The 22,558-nt window shown below is 47.9% G+C and overlaps 1 protein-coding gene across 1 annotated transcript in view; it reads right to left on the bottom strand.

The window, feature by feature from the left end:
• B4GALNT3 (beta-1,4-N-acetyl-galactosaminyltransferase 3) overlaps positions 1-18,500 on the bottom strand; it is a gene marked incomplete at both ends in the record, with an annotated part of 64,018 nt that extends 45,518 nt beyond the window's left edge. Inside the window, one exon of the mRNA XM_080638944.1 lies at positions 18,362-18,500. Coding sequence (XP_080495070.1) covers positions 18,362-18,500 — 139 coding nt within the window. The remainder of the gene's footprint in view (positions 1-18,361) is intronic.
• Between the last annotated feature and the right edge of the window lie 4,058 nt (positions 18,501-22,558).

The following is a 22,558-nucleotide window of genomic DNA, read 5'->3' as shown; positions in this document are numbered from 1 at the left end:
CCTCCATGCCAGTGTGGGTGGGGAAGCTGGGAGGTGAGGAGAACTGGTGCAGCAGCATATAGGAGTGAGCGCGTACAGCAGACATTGATGGAACATGCCAGGGTTACCTAGGTGCTGCTGACTCCCCCTGGGCAGGGAGCAGGTATGGAACTTGCAGCACACATCTGTGATGTGCCGCCATATGTACAATGATTTCTTAGCACACTTTTACATGAGAGACAGCAGCACCTATTAAGCAAATACTATTTACTAAAGTCTCTTGCTTGTTGTGCTTTCACTGCATGAGTATCTTACACAGAGAGGATCACTGGCTGTCACCAACAGGGAAGACAACAAGAGAGATCCTGTGTTGACAAGGGACTAACACTGGAGAGAAAGCTCATTTAACAGTGCCTGAAACCACTTACTCCACTGGTAAGTGGCTCTGTACTGGAAAGTACAGAACGCAGCCTGCATCACTTGGTATTTTAACACAGCATCCAAGTCTGTGATCTCACAGCTGCATTTTAACATTAACCCTAATGTTAAAACATCAGGGTAGAGTATAATGAAGTGTCACACACCCTGGTCCTATTCAAAGAGAATCACTGCAGCCCGCAAGGCTTTTATGCAGAGTAGAAAAGCCGGCATGGAAGACATGCCTCTGGTCTATAAATGCACCAAGCACTGCCAGCAGGTTGTTTAAGAGCAGCAGCACACTGCTCAGCTGCTAAACTCCTGACCTCACCTCCACATCGTGGCCTCCTCCAGGCTCAGAGGGAGGAAGGAAGAGATGTTCATTACAGATCAGCTCCATGGAAGCCACCCTGGGTCAGTGAAGGGCATGTAAAATTGCCTTAGCACTAGCTGTCTGCCATGCAGTAGAGCTCAGCATCGAATTCCCTGTCCATCTGAAACAACAGAATGTGAAGTGCCAGTGGTGCAATTCTTCTGCTGGGAAATAATCGTTCTTAACCCAGAGCAAACAGGTTTGGTTGGATGTGCTCAGCAAATACGAGGAGCACAGCTGCCTTCAGAGCACAGGACATTTAAAAGTCACTGTCGTGAAACTATCTTAGCAGACAATGCAAAATAATGTTAGACCTTTGGTTTCTTGGTCTAGTTGCTGGACTCTGGGCTAAATGCCTTCAGAAGCTGAGATACACATACCCACAGAGAGTAAAGTTGCAGCCATTTCTTTACAGAGCTACAGATCCAGACAATACTATCACATATATTTTTTAAGTAGGGATTATTTACAAACTAATGCAAAGAAACATACATGGGGATGTTTACAGTTTCATTTAAACCATATAAGTGAGATGACAAATCCCAAGCACCCATAAATCCATAGCTAGTATAATCCAAAAGCTTGAAAGAAAAATCATAGCCTATGGGCCTGCAACTGTACAAATGTATCTACTATGCTTATGAGAAGAAGCACTGATGCTGCAAGCCTCTGCCTTGTCCTTGGAGCAGAGCAGCTCCACTGGAACTGCCGAGGTGGGCAGGGCTGGGTAAGGGCTGTTGTGAGCATTTGCCACCAGCACAAGAGGTGGTTCAAAATCTTTCCTCCCCCGATCACCACTTTGTCTTTCATTCTCTTTTTCATTCTTTCATTTTATTTGAACATGTTAAAACTTAAATAGGGGAAGTTTAGATTGGATATAAGGAGGAAGTTCTTTACTGTAAGGGTGGTGAGGCACTGGAATGGGTTGCCCAGGGAGGTTGTGAATGCTCCATCCCTGGCGGTGTTCAAGGCCAGGTTGGACAGAGCCTTGGGTGACATGGTTTGGTGTGAGGTGTCCCTGCCCATGGCAGGGGGGTTGGAAATAGATGATCTTAAGGTCCTTTCCAATCCTAACTATTCTATGATTCTGTGTCTGCTCTGGGAGACCCCCCAAGCACTGCCCAGGTCAAACACCAGCCCAGCATCATTCACCTGAGCTGTCCTCCCCACAGAGGCCTCTGCCCTCAGCCAAATAATGGTTGACAAAAACTTTCCAGTAACCAAAGTCTTAAGTTGCCTTTACACTTGGAAATAGAGAAATACATCCAGATTGAACACCATGGGATATGGGGTCCTGCTCAGGCAGTTAATGAACCACCCAGGGAAATACAGCCAGGTCACCCTACTCAAGCCACGCCAGTTTTAGGGTCTGAAGATAAGAATTATAAGCAGTGTCCAGACCTGCAGAGCTCAAGAAAGGCACCTCTGCAGATTTTAGCAGCTTGACTTCTAGAACAGATCATAGAATCATAGAATTATAGAACAGTTAGGGTTGGAAAGGACCTTAATATCATCTAATTCAACCATGCTGCCATGGATCTCAGCAGACCTTGCAAATGCCCAGATCTGCAGGAGGAAAGAAGCAGAATATTGGGATGGTGGATTTTAAACAGACTGGTTGCAGAAGTGAATTCAGCACAGGAAGATGGGGGCACCATCCAAGCCATACTCCAGCCCTTCTTCCTTTGGCAATGCATGCTGTCCCAGCTTCAGGGGAGCACCAGCCCTTTCCCAATGCCTTCTCTAGGGCAGTGAGGGAGCCTCCATGCCACACAGCACCTAAAGCACTTACTGTCACATAGCATCTTCCCAGCAGCTCTGCAGTGCCTTGGGCTGACAGCCTGCCTGGTGTGGACAGAGGAGCCCAGTGCTGCAGCTGGAAAGCAGGCTCTTCCTGGATAGCCTCAGACAACAAAGGCAGGCAATTTCAAGTGGCTGACTGCTTAGAAATTAGTGTTTTTGTCAGGAGTCAATGCCAAAACAGAGTTCAGCGAGGGTAAGAGAACATGGAAGAACAATTTTCCCCCCTCCTTAGTAAATGATGATTATTAAGAGCAAGGAACCCCTCTCATTGTTATCAGCAAGTGCAGGAAAAAGTGGTATTTCCATCACAGAACAGCACTTAGCGAAAAGACAAGTCCACCATCTCAGTCGTGTGGACTGAAGTGACACAACTGGCTGAAGCCCCTGGGTCCCATCAGTGCCAGTGCCCCACAGGGTCGCCCCAGCTCTATCTCTGTAGTGAATTCCCGACGTCAGCACAGAGAGGCAGGGGCTGCCAGGAGTGCTGGATGAAATCTTGTACTACAGGACTTGCCAGATCTGTGTGAAGGGGGAAGAGAAGGACACAGCCACCTTCTCCCCCAGCTTCCCAGTAAGTCTGTAGCTGGTGGTGCCTTCTTCACCTTGCGGGGTTCCTAGCAACTAAATCCTTAGCAAAGACAATAACCCTGGACTGGTCTACACAGGGTGCAGTTCCTCCTGCAGCTTCAGGAGGCATGTATTTCATATTTTGCCTTTCTTTACTCTTGCTAAAAATACCTTGATGTCCTACACACAGACGTTCCTCATTCTACCTGGAGCAGGGAAAAGGAAAGGGAAGCCAGGCACTCACTTTGAAAGCTTTGTTTCCTTCACTTCACCAGAACGAAACTGCAGAGCAGTGCTAGCAGGAGGGAGGTACCTGTGTCTGGAGCAGAGATGGGAGCAAGGATAGACCCTGCCAGTACCACATCCGCTCTAGTTCTTGGAGTTCTCTCCTTCCTGTGCACCTATAGTAATGGGGACCTGGCAGAGGACTAGCACACGCTGTCTGTACAAACAGAGAAGCCGCAGTCCAAGTTAGCTGGTCACAGCTAGTGCAGCCATCCCAGCTGCTCTTGTTTCTCTGCTGTTTACAGGAAAAAGGGAATTTCACCTCCTTTTCAGCAGAAACAGTTGTCAGGCAGACCATGAACCTGTCTCCTTGGGTTTTTTCCTTCTTTCTTCAGTTGGCCCAGCCTTCCCTACTCACAGTGCCCACCAATCCTTGCTGAAAAATATAGAGATCTCAATGCAAACCGTGTTTATGTTTACTCTGACCTTCATTAGGCTCAAGGGATGCTCCTTTTGCTCCACCACAGCCATGGTATCCCTCAGACTGCCTCCTCCTGAGCTGTCAGGACTGATAACATGCAAAACCCACAACAGTTGTCCCTGCAACCATCACAGTTTGCCATTGTGCTGCCCTTGCACATACAGCAGACAGGTCTTTCCAAAGTCCATGGATAAAAGGAACAGGGTTTAGGGATTGAGTCCCCACCTCAGCTTCAACCCTCCACCTATTTCTTGCCCCGGGTTGTGCAATTCAGGCAAGAGCAATGAATGGGAAAGGTCAGAGGTGAAAACTGCATTCTCGGGGCCCAGACAAGTTCCAAATGCTGCATTACACACTAGCAACTCTGGTTCTTAAAAGACAAGGTAATGGCATGCCTGGGGCAGCCAAACCAGCAGGACCGTACCGGCAGGGCAGGCTGGGTCCAGCGGAAGAGTCACTAATGAAACAACAAGCTTTCCCCTTGCACTGAAGTCATTTGGAGACCAATTAATGCTTTACCATTCATGGGGATTAAGTATCTCGAAAGGATAAATAACAATTATCAACATCATTACTATAGAGGCTAACTGAGGCACAGGCTGCTGAAGCAGCTTGTTCTGAAGCCTTGTCTGCTCATCAGCAAAGACAGGGATGGCGCACATCCCCGTTCACCCAAATTTGTGCTGTAACCACCAGGCCAGAGCCCCTCCTGGATCCCCCCTGCTGGGAGACTGCCCTGTAATAGGGTGCACAAGTGCTCATTTAGGGTGGGCAGCTCCTGGGGGCAGCAAGATCCTCAGCAGCTGGTTCTGGTGGGGTGGGAGCGGTGAATACACACTGGTTTTCTTACGGCAGCCAAACCCCACATCTGCCCAGAAAATCTCCCCCTAAAGCAGGGAGGTGCCTGCAGCTCTGAAGAGCAAGAGGAGCAAGAACTGGCCTCCCTGACTGTTTATATGATATTCAAAGGGAGACTGAGAATGAAACAGAGCTCCAAGAATCAGGATTTCCTACCATGTGCCAAGACCATCCTGTCAATGCCTTACTCTCCCCACTGCTTAAACTTCCCCGTGGCAGGGCATCCCTACCCGTCACACAGAGACAGCAGAGAAGCCAGTAGGCACGTTAGGCACTCTGCATGGAGAGATTTAAGACTGTTTTCCTCTCGTCCTGGCCAGACTCGCCTGGGTCAGACACAAACTTTGGCAAGAGAATTGCTCCCTGCTAATTTTAGCCTCCTGCTCTCCACCCAGGCAGCAGCAGCAGCTCAACCGCTATGGAAAGCTACGGGCAGCACTGATGTGAGGGCTGGAAGACACTGAGTTCAAATGGCCCATGCGACCACACACTGCCAGCTAAATATGAACCCGTGGCAGGCAGGGGGGAACCACACTGAAGCAAATCCCTCCCCTGGAGATGGAGCAAGGACAAACTGCAGCTTCCCAGGGGATACGATCGCAGACGCGGGCAGTGCTCGCAGGACTTGCTCTCTGCCCAGAGGGATAATTCAGGCTGCAAACTTGCAATAAGGTCCCACATGTTTTACATACTTTTGGACAGATCTGGGGCTGGATCACCTCAGACTCCAGTGCATCACGCCAAGCAAGCAGCACTTCACGAACGCTGCTCCTAAGAGAGCCTGGTTTGGTTCCTTCCCCCAGTGGTCCTTTCTCCACCACACTGTCTACTCCAAGATAGTTACCCAGGGGTGGGATGCCCTCACTGCAGAGGCTGATGGCTGTAACGCCGCAGGCTTTGCTGTGGGAGCTGGTGCTTGAGGTGGGAGTCGAGTGGGGTGAATTTTCCCCTGTGCCTGGATGCAAGCTTGGGCTGTCCCTCTGCAAACAACACCCAAGAGAAAAACCCCAAAAGGGCACGGAAAGAAAGACAGAAATGGAGCCCTGAGGACGATGAAAGGAGCAGAGGTAGCATGAACCTCATCAAATCCAGAGTTTCAGGATTTAAATGCTACCCAACCATAGGACTACGCACTAAACATCTTTTCATTGATTTTCCACTGTACCTAGAGAAAAGGGACTTTACATCCTTTGTAAATAAAGAGGGACATGTGAAAAACCCTGACCATATTAGCAAATCCTGTTCTACAGTAACAACTGGCAAGTGCTGAGCGCTTGCCAGACACCCAGGATAAAACAGGTAACCACACTCTGCAAATCAAGCAGAGCAGCTGCAGTACGGAGCACAATGCTCTACACAGGGAAACCAGATGTCTTGGCAGACACTGACTACAGTAGAAAGGCATCGTGGTACTAATTTTTGAGGCACCAAATGCCCTTGTGATACCAAATACATTCCTAACCATCTCAGTGGAACTGCTTATGGTCCCCACCAGCTTCTGTAATTATTATCCCTGCATTTTCCTCCACCCCTTTCAAAACTCGAAGTCAGTGGTTTACTCTGTACCCTCTGAGTCCTTTCTACATCTCTCTTTTTGATCTCTGCATCTAAGACTATCAATTCCATCCTCTCTGCTCCACTGAAATCCCAAGTATTTGCTTCTAATTTAGCCTTCAGTTCTTTCCCCCTAAGTCTTTTCCTTAATTAAAGGAAAGTTAATGGCTCCTTAATTTTCTAGTGGCCATTGTAGTTTTCTGATCACTCTAACACTCATCTCACTATGCCCTATTTTTGGCCACCTCATACTTTTGTTAAGTAATCCCTATCATCCATATTCCCAGTGCTGTCTCTTCTATCCTGCTTGTCTTTCATTTGTCTTTTTTCCTTTACTTCTGCATGAGCTGCAAAACTTGCTGAAATATCTTTCCCTCCTTGACGTGCCTATGTCAGATATCTAATTCAAACACAGAGTTACAAGAAAAAGGATTAAGTTTAGGGAAAACCCAGCTTGTTGTGCCATTTGAGAAGCACAGGGTTTTGGACAAAGCACTCAAGAAAGAGAGCACTGGAAGACCCAGAGTTAATTGGCAAAGCAATTACAATTTGCAAAGCAAAGGAAATCGGCCGCATGGCTGGAGCTGACGGAATGCAGACAGTGATTAGACAGTACAGACAAACTGAAATAATACCAGCCAGACTGAGGCAGGGGACAATGGGAGTTCAGAGAGGGAGTGCATCCTCCCTTGCCCCTCCAGCACACACGAAAGACCCTCTTCCCCACTGCAGCAAGTGGTGTGAGTCAGTGAGATGCATCTGGAGATGCCTTATAAGACATGCAAGGAACAGCAGTATTTTCAGAGGAATCACAAGTGCTGCACATGACTATGGGGCATCGTTAGCATAGAATCATAGAATAGTTTAGGCTGGAAGGGACATTCAAAGGTCATCTAGTTCAACCCCACTGCAATAAGCAGGGACATCTTTGTCAGATCAGGTTGCTCAGAACCACATCAAGCCTGGCCTTGAATGTCTACAGGGATGAGGCATCCACCACCTCTCTGGGCAACCTGTGCCAGTGTTTTACCACCCTCATTGTAAAGAATTTTTTCCTCACATCCAGCCTGAATCTCTGCTCTTACAGTTTAAAACCATCACCACTTTTCCTGTCGCAACAGCCCCTGCTAAAAAGTCTCTCCCAATTTTTCTTATAGGCCCCTTTTAAGAACTGAAAGGCCACAATAAGGTCTCTCCAGAGTCTTCTTTTCTCTAGCTGAACAACCCTGACCCTCTCAGGCTTTCCTCACAGAAGAGATGCTCCAGCCCCCTGAGCATCTTTATGCCCTCCTCTGGACCCTCTCCAACAGGTCCATGACTTTCCTGTATTGAGGACTCCAGAGCTGAACACAGTACTGCAGGTGGGATCTCACCAGAGCAGAGTAGAGGGGCAGGATCACTTCCCTTGTCCTGCTGGCCACGCTTCTTTGGATGCAGCCCAAGACATGACTGGCCTTCTGGGTTGCAAGCACACACTGCTGGCTCATGTCCAATCTTCCATCCACCAGTACTCCAAAGTCCTTCTCCTCATGGGTACTCTGAATCTCTTTATCCCACAGCCTGTGTTGATACTAGGGTTTGCCCTGACCCAGGTGCAGGACCTTGCACTTGGCCTTGTTGAACTTCATGAGGTTTGCATGGACCTACTTCTCAAGCTTATCCAAGTCCCTCTGGATAGCACTTCATCCCTCAGGACTTCTTTAAAGTAACAGCAGAGAGGAGGATGAGTGTTCAGAGACAGAGAGGAAAAGAACATGAAAAGCAGAGGCATTTATTAGCAACGGACTAGGTGCAGGTGAGCAGCAACAGAGAAGCTGCCAATGGATGAAAAGGCACAGGCAGGAAAAGCAAATTAATTCAGGCTGAACGCTGGTGTCTTAACCCCACTACTAGTGAGCAATACAGACAAGTAAGTGCACATGATCAGCTCCAGCCAGTAACCACAGGCAAAAGGAAAACACAGGTTACTAAGGTTAAAGTTTGTCAAGCCCTCGTCTCACAAAACACATCCAATACCCTGAAGAGGCAGGACACCAAAACACCAGAGACAGAATTAGAATACGTCTATCCAAGGATAAATGAGCTCCCAACATAGCACAGCCTGGAACAGTACAATTGTCCTTCAACTCACACACCTTACAAAACCCTTCCTGCCTTCAGGAAGTGGCTGCAAAAGAGCTGGATCGGAAACAGCCCCAGGAATTGGTGGTGGAGCTGGAGCAGCTGAGGCTCCTGGGCACACAGAGGTGATGAAACAACTCCTGCCATGCTCCTCCTCACACAAACCTGATTGTGTAGGCCCTGAAGAATTCAACACCTTTATAAAGAAGGTTTTGCCCCTGCCTTGTGAGGGATTAGGAGAACAAGGGTTGATACCAAACCACTTCTGGTGCTTGAGGTGCTTGCATCTGGTGGTGGAGACAAACCAAGCATCAACTTGACAAAACCTCTGTACACAGACCACCATTTGGGCTGTGTTTGGCACTGAAGCTCTTTCTAGGACCAATATGAACTTAGATCCATGCAGGCTTTTACTTCAGGCAGGGGGACAGTCCCAGAGGATCATCACTCAAGGCTTGGGAAAAGCTAGACCTGCTGGGTTGAATCGAGAGGGATCTACATAACCTGTGTAACAAAATGGAAATTGAAAGCTAAGAGGTGAAGCAGCTGGAAGCAGTAATGCTGAGGCTGCTGTTAGGATGCAGGTCTCAAAATCAGCAGGAAGAGACTCAACAATTTTTGGAGTAGTGAATTGTATGAGAGAAATTATAAATGCTCAAAAAAGTGTCCTTCAGATCAAAAGCATCCTGCAAGCACAGGGCTTGAGTTTCAGCAGAGAAACTGAGAAAGAAATGATGCAGGCTTAGTGTTTTGAGAATAAACAGTAATTCAGTGATCCACAGCCGACACATCAGTTGGTTTCGCTGTACAAGCCTGCTTTACAAACTGAATATAAGCCTAAGGAAGAGATAGTGATTGCGCGCAGCAGCATGTTCTACTATTCCTTGTCTCACAGGCTCACAGAATGGTTTAGGTTGGACGGGACCTTAAAGCTCACCCAGCTCCAATTCCCTGCCATGGGCAGGGACACCTTCCACTAGACCAGGTTGCCCCAAGGCCCATCCAACCTGGCCTTGAACACTGCCAGGGATGGGGCAGCCACAGCTCCTCTGGGCAACCTGTGCCAGTGCCTCAGCACCCTCATGACCAAATGCAGCTCTCTCAGTGTGTCCTTGTGGGGACTGCCCTACACCTCCCCTTTTGTGCCCTTGGCTCCAACCCTCTCTTCATCCCATGCCTGGAGCTGCCTGCATGAGATGGTGACCACAAGGCTCCAGGAGGGTCAAGGCTCCTCAGTGATAATCCCCTCCAACCCAACTCCCTGCAAGAAACTCATTCCCCCACGCTCAACAGTGGTTGCAGCATCCAGACATCCCACCAACAGGAAAAGGAGGCACAGACAGCCTGCATAAGACATACCAGCATTCCTCAGTGTCACTGTTGATTGCCAAGTGTTCATGGGCCTTTCTTTCCTTTCTCACATGGAAAGGTGCAGAGGTTCCATCTCTTCTTCATGAAGCCCCGATAGAGGCAGTTGGGTGAAGCTTGGCATCCCTGAGGCTGCTGTGCTGGCACAACACAGAGTCTGTTGGAAGCCAGCAAGGGAGATCTGCAGGGCCTGGAGATGGCAGGGTTTCTTTCCACTCCAAGGTTCACTTTTGCTCTATCTTCTAGTTTTAAGGACAAACTTTCTCACTGCTTTCCTCTCCTCTCCCTCCAGTAACGAGGAGACAACATAGGACCTGGGAAAGACTTTAATAACGTGTGCTTTCTTAACACCTTGGCTTGGGTGTTATTTTGAATTTCTAAGTAGATGCAACTACTCCCTCCCATGGGTAGGAGAGTACAGACTGCGTCATGATTGCTGTTCACAAAATGCCCTCTGAAACAGACATGCATTTATGTTTTCAAGACATAGCAATTGCATAATGAGACTTGTTATATTTACTCCTTGTGTAAGGCAGGCCATTTATTTTCAAGATACCCCTCTGGAAATTACAGTTCAGTCAGGTTGGACAGGAAAACTTGGTTTTGGCAGATTCTTGGTTAATTTTGCATTTTTGATTGAAAACAAATAAAACCCTCCCAGCTGGCCTGCTTACAACAAAACATGGACTGTGGCAGCTGATGCTGAGTGAGCTGCCACAGCAGGTAATTGAGGCTATTAGTACAGGGTGGTCTGGACAGGCTATTCTCAGCCTGTTCTGGACTTGGTTCTGCAGCTGAGATGGGGTTAACAGCACCCAGACATGACTACTGCAAATTTACAGAAAATAACATTACAAAACATAAATAAAGCTAATTTAGGAAGTGAAGTATTTACGAGAAGGGCTGGAGATATCATAACCAGGCTCAAATGAACGGCAGCACTGAGGAAGCTGTCAGGGTTGCCAACACCAAATATACCGGCCAAGTCAAACAGCCCGCGCTAATGACATGGAAATAAGTGGCCTCTTGAAGCAAGGCAGAAACAGATTTATTTAGAATGGCAGGAAAAAATACACATATCACTACTGTAAATTATCCACACTTCAATAGAGCTCACCTAGGCAGTTCTGCAGCCTAGCAGGTGATGATGCAGACCAGATACTTTTACTGGTTAATGGACTATAACAATATCTGACAATAAACTACTGTTTAGTGTGCATGAACGTACACAACTTTAGTGAAACACAGGCTTGCATATAAGCCCACTAGTTCCTAAGACAACGCAGAGGGCTAGCAGAAAAGAGAGCTAAAAGATAAAATATGCCTGTTACAGAAGGCCCCGTAGTCAAGTCTTTGATCTGTATTCAGTGTTTTTACATTATTGGGTAGCACTGGCTGTCAATTGCTCGTATTTGGCTCAGCTGGAAAAACACCTCCAAGAATATTTAGACTGTCTGAAATCAACATCAAGGTCACCAAGATGGAAATCAGGAAGCAAGAAAACCCCGGTGGAGGATGTCAAGGCCTGAGACTTACCATTTGCGTCTCTGATGGAAAACAGTGACACGGAAAAGCAGGAATAGCACAAGATAGAATACTTTAGCCACCTAAGGGTATCAGGTAGACTTACAAAGTAAAGTAATAGGTGACAGCTTTTCCAGCTTCTAGAAACAAGGGGGATAAGAAGCCGCATTGACCTATTTTTCCTCAAAACCCCTCCAATTAGAAATATTCACAGAATGCTGGAGTAACACAGCCTTAGGAGATTATAAAATCAAAATTAGTGACCTTTTGCACTGATGCTCAAGACAACCCAACAATCTTTGGATTGTCTGAAATGATCCAACATCCCAAAACTGGCTGAATATCATTATTATGCGTACGTGAGCAAAATTCTGTATTATGCCAACACAAATTATTGTTCTGAGATGTTTTTGGAGAAGAAAGTTGATTTACTTAACAGCAACATTGCCCGAGACCATCTTAGCATCTCAAAGTGTAGGGGACTCTCTCCAGATGGGGAATATTAAAGCCTTTGTGCTTTGGCAAGGGAGAGTCTCAGGAAAACGTAAGTACAGAGGAGCTCTGGTCAAGATCCTAGTGTATTTTGGTTTGGCTGATTACACACACAGACTATGAATTTCTAACATCATGAAAAGCATAAGTGTCTAAGTACCAGGTTCACATCTGTTTCCACCCAAGGCTTTACAGGGATCTTTCTTAAATCTCACACCACATCTAAATAAGACAGCTTATTTCCTTCTCTGGAAAGCCCTTCTCAGCTGTTACTGCAAGCCTGAAAAAAGCAACTGAACTGGGAAGTGATTGGAAAAGGGAACATCAAAGCATAGCTAGAACAAATAGGAAAGGGAAGCTCAAAGCATAACAAAATATAAAACCCCATCAGTTCTTGGTACTATCATTGTAAGCACTGGTGAAAGAACCCCATCATCACTGCCATGACCTACAAAGCAACCTCTCTCCCCAGGAAAACATCCTACCTTCTACTATATTGCAGATGTCAGCAATTCCAAGCTGTCAGATGAAAGACAATGTCCATTATCTCTCCCAGCACCACTCTTCCTTAACATCTGCCTGAACTTGCAGGCAAGAGAAGGCAGAACCTTCACATTACTATACCATATGCAGAAACACACCTCCAGAAGACAATAGTGTTCCTCTGCCAACCCCACAGCGGGGAGGAGATGCACAGGAGGGCACTGCTCCATGAGATTCGAGTGATCCTAATCCAGTCTGACTCAAGACAGGAAGGTGTGGTGCAGGAATACATCCTGTGCTGGCACAGCACTACACAAATCTGTCACGGGTAACGTGTACATAAATGCATGTTGCAAGAGTTTATTTATAATGATAATGTGTAATCTTTGCAAATGATTTGGGGATCTTCTGAAGCCAGAAAAAGTATGGGCCAAGTTCCAAGAAAATGAACACTTGCAACTCCTCACTCAGTGCTGCTCCACAAAAAAGGTTACTTAGTGCCAAATCCCTACCTCACTTCAAGCCAAGACGTAAAAAAAAGGCAGGTTCACAGATTACCTGCAGCACTTGCCCCAGCAGCAGTGAAAGGATACACTCACCCAGGACAAGCATGGCATAGCTAGCATAAGGTCCAGGCATCCCCTGGCTAGTGTGTCAATGAACCTCACCACCAAGCTACAGTATGATCCAAATTGCTCTCAGTGGTTTCCCCACTTGAGTCTGTGACAGCAGTCTGTGCTGTGAACATGGGCCTGGGGATGCCGACTTACTTCACATGCACCAGAGCAAAGCAAGACGTGACAGCACTTCTCATCATCCTCCAGGGAGACTGAATTGACCACCTGGAAGTGAAAACTCTGCTGCACCGCAGTGCCCATCCTTTTCCCCACAGCTACAGCAGCCCACCACGTGCTGTGGGGAACAGCGTTGCTTGGCACAGGGAGCTGCGGATGAAGGTCTCACTAAAAGTGTCTCTAAAAGCACAGCAGTATCATATGCACACTGCATGGTATAGATGTTACCCTGCTGCCCACACTTTTCTTCAGTCAGGAAGAGGCGCTTTGTGGGTGATACCTAGTTTAACTTTTCTTCTGGGTTAACAGTTTCCACAGAGAAGAAATAGATACTTCAGCCACCATCGGAGAGCCACATGGTCCAATCTCTCCCTATGGGCACTGAGTAACCTTTGGTGCAATTAGCTATGCAAAGGAGCGATACTCTGCATGTAGAGGCAAGTCACCTTGTGTGTGAGTGATTGCCCAAGTCAGCCTGTGTGCATGTGAATGAACCTGCACTATGTAGGTGTGCTCACCCTGATGTACAGTTGCTCCTGAAGGTGCCTGGGCAAGGAGGCTAGAGAAGGAAGTTGATGCATTAAATTGAACAAGCAACTTCAGCTTTCTGCCAGCTGTTTTTCTCATACAAACACAGGCACCTGCCCATTCACACCAATACTTGGGTCAGTTTTAAAGCAACTCATGCTGCTTTGCAGTAGCCTGGATGCCTGAAGATCAGAGAGTTCACCATGGTGGGGCTGGGGTAAGAAACCACTTTTCTGAGGAAGGAAAGAGACACTAATGATGTACATGCTGGGGAGGTGGAAGCCTTGCCATAAGGACTTCTTTATTTGCACATCTACGATCTCTGGTTTCTTCCAAACACCTCCTGTTTTTCACTTCAGAGAGTGGGACTGCACACTACTGAGTTAGAAAAGCAGCAGGCTGAGACACCAGAAATGAGACAGAACCACTCGTCACAACCCAAGATAGGAAGATAACATACCCCCACTGTTATTTACACACAACAATAAAAAGTGGAAGAACAGGGGTAGGTTGAAGCAGCCAGGGAAGGCAGGTTGAAGAAGGGCCCCTGATCCCTTGCTCCAACAAGCTGCACCTCCAGCAATCTAATCTAACCCTGCACACTCTGCTTGTGCCTGGCTGAGTGTGGTGCTCACACCTGCAATAAAGGAAACTGGTGCAAGTGATTCAGCCTCCCAAGATACCATGGTCTTTACAGCAAAAAAGGCAGAGTCTGCACAGCAACGGCTGGGAATGACCTCATCTCCAAGTTTCTTCAGGGACTGGGGTTTGCTTTTACTGTGTTGACACAAGGCTTTAAAGCAAAGGGGGATTGCTGTACATCCTCCTTGCCTGCAAGCACAGCTTGCTGATGCCAGTCTTGCTCCCTCAGTCATACCTACTGCATGGGTGGGCAAGATGAGGCACTGCTGGGCACAGAAGAGAAAAGCAGAGGTAGCAGGAGGAGGTTCTGTGACACACCAGCCTTTCCATCCAAGCAGAGCATGGCAGCAGCTCCAGGAACAGGCAGTGCCTTGGGGTGGGGGTCTTCCCTGAAGACCTGTCCCTGCCATTGCCTCTTCTAGCCGTGCTGCCAAGCCAGCAGCTTTACGGCAGTAAAGGCAGGGACCTGCTCACCAGACCTGGCTGTTCTGTGCTTTACTGGCATTATCTCCCTCTCCAACACCTCATTCACCTTTGAAATGGGAAAGGTTCCCTGTCTCCAGCATTCATTTGCAGGAGCAAAGTGTGCTGTGTAGCAGCTACTAAAGATGAGAAAAACATTTCTACTGGAGACCCCACTGCACAGAGGTTAGTGCGTGCCAGCAGCAGGAGTAAACAGACTGTCTCCAGCTCCTTGGGTGTCTTGGCAGGGAGGTAGTGTCCTGCCTGTTACAACTTGTTTTGGATGACAACAGGCCACATTTCATGTGAGGAGAGTTGTGCCCATCTTCAGTTTATATCAGCCTGCTTGTTTCATTTCGCTCAGCTGTAAACACGTCAAAAGATCCCTATAAATGCCTATTGGGCAGCAAGTCAGACAAATATGCTTAATTTAAGAAAAAAGAAAAAGGCAAGCCCCACAAGAACTGGAACAGGAACATCCATAAGAGACACAGTCCTGCCAGCAAGGCTCCCTGGGAAGAGTATGTAGGAATACTTTGATGCAGTCACATCACAAGAAAAAATATAATTCATTAGTTTTTTTTACCAGCCCAACTGCTCACTTCAGCATCACCTTCAAAGGAAAGCTGTCACTTGTGAGAGCCCATCCCAACTGTCCCCAGTGGCTAGAAAAAGGCCCAGATCAACTTAGGCACATGCAAATCCCAACACATGCGGTACACCGAGCATGAATTCTGCACCTCAGGCTGCTCCCTCGACCTTTGACTTCAATGTCACAGCAAAATAAGCCTCACAGCCATAGTCTTTCCCAGTGTATAGTGATGCAGCACCATGGAAACCAATGGGTACCAACAGTTACAGCATATTCTCCTAGGCTCCTTATTCTCTTTCATTCAAACTTACTTATGTGTTTAACTTTGTTCCATAGCAGAGCTGCACATACATCAAGGGAAGATAGTCAAGGCCTCAAGTTATAAGCATCACTTACTCAAAAACCCATACCCTGGCCACCTGACATTTTGTTCCTCCACCACACACTGATCTGGTGAGGGAAGAGGAGCAGAAAGCTGGGGAGCATCCATTATGCCTCAAGACTTGCTCTAAAGCACTGGTCCAGGAGCAGGGGTGGCATGTGGGCATCACAGTGCTTGTGCTTCATCCCATTGTGTGGCTGAGAGGAAAGTGAGTACTTTCTGTGACTCCCTAAAGCCTTGCAAGAGGAGGGCTCACATCTCTGGAAAAAGAAAACATACTTGGCTTTCCATACACAGGCTGTTCTACAATGCGCTTTTAAGGAGGCAAGAAGAAACTGTGTTACAGGCATAGGAAATGGAAACCGTGATCTCCTGTAGATCTTCCAAGCCCAGCAGCTATTCAGCTTCTGACCCCAATGGATGGAGCCTCTTCGCCTTTTGCCCAGAAAAATTACCCAATAAATAGGTGTTGTATTTTATCATGAGTAACTGTTGAGGCTGTTGCATCAGGTAAGTCAAGGTGGTAGCTCTTCATTGGTTCCAGGTGTGACTTACAGTAGGGCTCCCACCTGGTACGTGCAACAGAAAACAGTGCAGAAATGAGAGGGGAAAAGTATTAATTGCTCAGAGAGTCACTCCCTCCTGCACCATCTCCCTGAGTCACCACGTGGAGTCAGAAACACAGCTGCCCCGGTCTCCAAAGAAGAAAACACGACTTAGTGTTAACAGCCAAAGGAAAACAAACACTATTTGTCTTTCACTCCAACTTCTGATTTCTCTTAAAACAAAACAGGCTCTTAGAGGTACTGGGGCAAGAAGAAGGGTGGGGAGGGTCAAAGATTAATCTTCCTCCTGTTAGCAGGCTCCAGGATCCTGGCCACAAGGACAGGAAAACATGAGGCAGAGTGCCCAGAGTGCCCTCAGAGCCTCAGCTCTCTGGGCACGGTGCTCTCTGTCTGTGATGCTGCAGAGCTGCCTGCCAGAGGGTTTCACCCCCCTACCCTCTCCAGCAGTGTTTAAATGTTTTCTGCACACAATGAGCAGCAATGTTGCTGGTGGATTTGGGGGAATCTGAACTCTTACATAATTGAACTTTAATATAATGTAATTATTTTCCTTGTGTTCTGTTTTAGTTGGTAGTGATGGTAGTCATGTCACTGTTTCCAGTTTCAGTCTTAAAGCAGGAGGACTTTTGCAACAGAGATGTAAAAACAACCCCATCTAAAACCAAAGAGGAAGAACCCAATTCATAAGGAAAGTAATTTGCTCCTGCACATCTCTTCTGTCCTCACACTCTCTGCCTGTTTTTCTCTCATCCCCTCCCTCTCCCTTTGCACTGCTGGCAGCAGAAGCTCAGCTGGATGTCTTCAAACACCTGACTCAGCCCCTTATCTCCTTATAACCACTGTTTAAAATACCCACATGTGGTTTGGTTTCTTCCTTTGCTGCAGCACACAGGTCCACTACGTACCTCTATAGCCTTCTCTAAGTATCTCCAGGTGGTACTGGCAAAGTGGCGTTCACTAAGAAGCTTGCATGAAAGGTGTAATGGCAAGCAGAGTCATGATGCAACCCCATCTTCTCATGTCCCAGCTAATTCCACCAGGCACAAAAAGTGGATTATAACTAGGGGATTTATCCTAGCCAAAGAAATTAGATCTTTTATGCTGCTGGAACAATAAATGTGTTTTTAGCCTTAACAGCACATATAATACTGAACAAATGGACAAGCTGAAGTACTGTAATGGACTTTGTGAGGGTAAATGTTCGTGGAGCAACTTGCACAACCAGGCTCTAAAGCTTTATGACTGAAACCAAGCTGGACTCATGGCACTAAGAATCAGGGCGGTTATAATGTGTAATGAAGGGACCAAGATACAGAAAAGCATTAACAGTTAAATGGTTGTGTGTATTTCACAAACTATTACAAAATTAGATTGGCACCAAGCACTGATATTTAAAAACAGCAGCAACAACATCAAGGCTTTTACAAAACTTTGGGCCATTCAAAGCATTCCTGTAAATGAAAATAGAAGAGAAGCATAAACCCGCACATGACACGAACAGAAATAACTGGCTTCCTCTACTTTGAGGGGAAAAAAACCAGCTAACTGATGGTGCACTTAGCACCATCCCTGCTGTGCTCCTTAAAGTCTGCAGGGAATGAACTCGTTACTAGGCGAGTGGTGCACATCTCCAGGGTATGCATTCCCTCCTCGTTTGCATACACTTCTTCTCTCATCAAAGCTATATTCAAAGCATCTCTGCTACCTTCCAGGTTCGCACTAGAGCACCCAAGGACAAGAGGCACTCAAAGCCGTGACTCCGGGCACAACAGCTTCAGCAAGGTCACGTTTTGACAGGTCTCTTGACAGAGCGGAGGGCGAGACCCGATCGGCCAAAGGCGCAGAAGCGAACCCCCCTAACACTCATCCCCTTCCTAAGGGACAAAACCCACCTCCGTCCCCGACGGCTCCCCAGGAAGCGGCTCCCCCCCCGGCCAGCACCGCTCGGCCGCCCGCCGCAGCAGCCGGCAGTGCTCCCCACCTCCCCTCCGGCCGGCCTGGGACCGGGGCACCGCTCCAGGCTTCCGAGCGGACGGAGCGCCGGGGAGAGCTGGCGACCGCGCCGGGCTGCGAGGGACAGAACGCGACGGGACGGCCCCCGCCCTGCCTTCCCCTCCCCGCCTCCCCCGGCGCCCCGCGGGGTAACTCACTGCGGTCCGGGAGTGCCCCGCCGCTGCCGCCCGCCGCCACCAGCTCCAAGTAAACGGCCCAGAGCCCCAGAGCCAGCGCGGCCAGGGCCAGCAGCACCCGGCGCCGCCGCCGCAGCCGCGCCAACAGCCGGCCCCGCATGGCGCCTCTCAGGGCGCCCGGCCCCCGCTGCCCCGGGGCATGCTCCCGCCGCCGCACGGGCACCGCACGGCGCTGCCTTGGACCCCTTCCCCCGCGGGGCGGGCCCAGGTGCGGGGCGGTGCCGCGCCCCTGCGGGGGCAGCTCCCGGCCGCTCTCTGCCACCGCCCCCCGCACCTGCCTCCGCCCCGCGGGGGCCGAGCCCAGGCTGCGGGGCTGCCCCGGCACCGATCCCCACCCCGGCCGCTGTAGGGGCTGGCGGGCGCTGGGACCGGAGCTCAGGCGGGAGCAGCTGCCGTTCCCGGCCGCGCCGGGGGGTCCGCGCTGCTAGAGATCTCCGTTCCTGCCGTAGACGACAGGAAAGCGGTTTCTGTGGCGGAGGAGGCAGGCGCGCTCCCGCGGCTCCAAGTCCCGCTTAAAGCCGGTTTTCGTAGCGCTGGGAGCGTTGGTGGATCCCTCGGGTGAGAGGACGGGTGATGGTAACTCCTGTGCACAGAGGGAAGGAGGATGAGAGCAGGGCGATTCAAATTCACACGGTGACACACAGCTGAATCTGAATGTTTTCATCTGGTCCAACAGGTGTATTTGCTTCAAAGTGCTCTGTTCGGTTAGGAGGAAAAGGTCTCATGAAGCCTCCAAATGTGCTTTCAGACGCAGCTGGCTAGATGTGATGTTACACTGTTCAGACCCACCAGAGAGAGAATGTTGGATGCCCCCATGAAGACCAGGATGTTCCTTGACTGTGCTTACAGTATCATTCCATATCTCAATCACACTTTCAAAGTGACTCTCACAGCTGTGCCCTCCATGCTGGTGCTTTGGCTCACATTGTCAAGCCCTCTCAGAGGATGCAGACTGGATTCTTCCTGGGTGAAAGAAAACTGGATGATGCTGTCTAGGATACAGGATTGCATCCACCTGGGGAGCTGATCCAGAACCACCTCCTCCCAAACATGCATGGTGCAGGTGTTGGGTCATTGGCGTCAAACATTTCTCTTCATAGCAAAGGGCCTTAGGGAAGGTGCCAGAGGCCTTGTGAATGGCATGGAAGGCCACAGTGGAATGGCACAAGTTCCAGCAGGGACAGGCTAGCATTGGCAGGGTGCTGGCGTCCTAAGTGGTACATGGCCAGGAGCAGAAGCAGCCTCTGTAGTCCCTGGCATGAAGTGCCAAACACTGCGTTCGCAGTGCCCTAGAATCCCTGGGATTACCTGTCACACATTGGGATGGACAGACAGACGATAGGTTTCCTTTTTTTGAACGTCTCACAAAGGTTTCAGGTCCATCTCCCCACAACTTTCTATTGGAAAGACTTCTCTTACTTTGTGAAAGTGCATCTGGAGAGTGTTATAACCTCTCTGTGGAGGTGTAAAGACATGATGTTTCTCAAGATGGGAATAAATCCCACAGCGGAGGAGGCTGGAGAGCAGCTCTGCCCCTGGGCTCTGCAGGGACAAAGTCCTTTCTGCAGCTTTCCAGGATGCAACACTTGCATTCCTCCTTCTTGGGGCTGCAGGTGGTACCAACCCATGCTTGAATCATGGGGCTACTTCCTCTGGTGCAGGCAGAGAAGAATGACAATACCCAGCCAACACTGGGATCCATATGGTTAAAAACTTGAAGGCCAGTGGAGTGTTGGTTTGTTTTTTTCCAGCATGAGAGAAATAAACCAAGATTTTCACATTTGTTAAAAGAAAAAGGGGGGTTAAAATGCTAGGAAAATGTGTAATAAATACAGATCTAAGTGAAGCTTCATTTGCCATTTCAAGAATGAGAATTGAAATGATGTATTCTCAGTGGGAAGTCGTCTGCATTTCTTAAATGGACAACCTTAAGTTTGCACAATGACAACTGCACTTTGTGGAAACTGTTGCACATTAAAGTATTAAAATAAGTAAGCATATTTTTCCCTTGTGAACACGGCACTAAAATAGAGGGAAGGGGAAAGTGAAACTGTAGGCTAACAGTAGTAATGTTGACTTGTAAAGGAACAACATCTTTTTCCTGATAGAACTATGCTATGATGAAGATACAAAAAAGCTGTTGTCTCAGGAGAAAAAGCTTGAGAAAGTGTGGCATGTTAATGTATCTCTCATGATATAGTTACAGCAGAACAATAGTAAGGAACAAAATTGATCTGGATGTGTAATAAATAGTGAAAGGAGGAATCTGAATAGCTCTACATTGTAAAATAACTTATTTTGGACCACTCGCTCATTGCAGAAAGCATTAATGCCCAGAAGTAAGATTATCACTTACAACACTGTTTTAAAAACCTCAAAGATAGATGCTTTTACCCCAATTCTTGTATTCCCAGTTTCTCAAGTGCCTCACACCACACGAGTGCGTGCCCAGATCTTCACATCTCTCATCTCTCTGGGCGCAATAAGGCAGAGCTGGAAACTACGGCTTGTAATAATAATCCCATATGCTGGAGTCAGCCCCCTCAGGCAGGAAGGGAGCCGGAAGCAGGCGGTGGAGAAGCAGGGCCTGTGTCACGTTCCACTGACCCAGCCAGGGAGCTGGCAGTGCTGATGGCCCTGATGGACCATCCTGGAACACTGGGCAGAGGGTTGCTCCCTTCAGGATACACTGCTCCTGGCCTACCCCAAATACCTGCTTCAAAGAAAGTGACGATTTGCCCCATGAGCCAACTGGAGTAATCTGTGCTTTGTTTGGGCTCTTGTTTATTTTCTGTTTCTGTTATTTTTCCTCATGATAAAAGCAGCCTTTGATATGAGCACAGCACTTAAGGATGAGTGTCTCCTGTTCCTTCCAGCTCCCCTCTTTAGCTATGCCTCTGTGCATCCCTGATTCTTCTTGCTATGCTTTTGCTTCTAGTTATCTAACAACTGTTTCTCTGTTTTGTAAATTACTTTTAGCTCTGTGCCAACATCCTTTCTCTGTAGGCTCCCCAAAGGTTCAATTATCTGCCACTTGCTCCTTCCCTTCTTTCTTCTTGTGTAATTTTCATTTTAACACTAATTACCAGCTCCACACCAAAGGCACCCAACTGTCCTCAGTTTCCACCACCCTGGCAGCTCCACACCCCTCTCCCTGACCTCAGCTATGCTCTGAAGCACAAACAATGACTTCAACTGAACATTCATCATCCAAACAGCTCAAAGACAGAAGCGTTTCTAAGAGGAAGAGCCAGTCTTTGAAGACACAGCTCATTATTTCCCCTTCTGGCTCGTCAGGAATGGACAGGGTTCTAAAAGGGATTACTGGGGGAGCTTTCCCAGAAAAAACCCTGACAGCACTGACATCTAACGTGGCAGTAAAGGAATCAGTACAGATCCACAATCAACACACTATGAGCAGAAGGACCTTCTTGCCCACTTAGGCTGTACTGACATAATGTGTTTTGCTAACAGTTACACTAATCAGCAATGTGGTTTCTACTAATACAGTTACTCCACCAACATCATATGAACTGGTCTGATTGGGGGCTTGAGGTTTCCTCTGGCTTTTGCTGCTCACAGAGCTACACTCCCTTTATTATGGCCCTGGATGACATCATCATCATGCTTACGCCACAATGTACCTACCTGGTGGGAAGCCTCATTCATGATTCTGTACTTTCACTGTTTTAACTTCATAGGTATCAAACCCCAGCTGTCCAGATAAAATGACATTGAAATGGCTGTCTTTCCTTTCCAGCCGTAAAGAGGACATGTGTTTACATAAACTCCATCCAGCACCCCTAGGAGCATCTTCTTTTTGCAGGTCCTGCCCCACAAATTGGCCTGAATTGCCAAATTCTCGCTATCAAGAGCACTTCCAGAAAAGACTTTTTATATACTTCGAGCTGAGAACTTTCAAAATACCTTTCAGAGTTTAAACATTGACCATAATGAAATATCTACATATTTGATCATTTTGGAAATACATGTTTTCAAATCTGACTGAAGTTTTGCCTAAATTTCCTCCTTCCCCCATCATTAAAAGTACCAGCACTTGTTCACTTGTTTGGTTTTTTTTAAGTGCCTGTGCTCATCATCCTTATGTTTCGAGAAATTTCAAAGATGTGCCACAATCATTTTATCAGGGCCACTACA

The sequence above is a fragment of the Psittacula echo genome (assembly GCF_963264785.1).
Source record: "Psittacula echo genome assembly, chromosome: 1".
NCBI classification, from domain to species: Eukaryota; Metazoa; Chordata; class Aves; order Psittaciformes; family Psittacidae; genus Psittacula; species Psittacula echo.
This window is presented reverse-complemented; position numbering and strand designations above follow the sequence as displayed.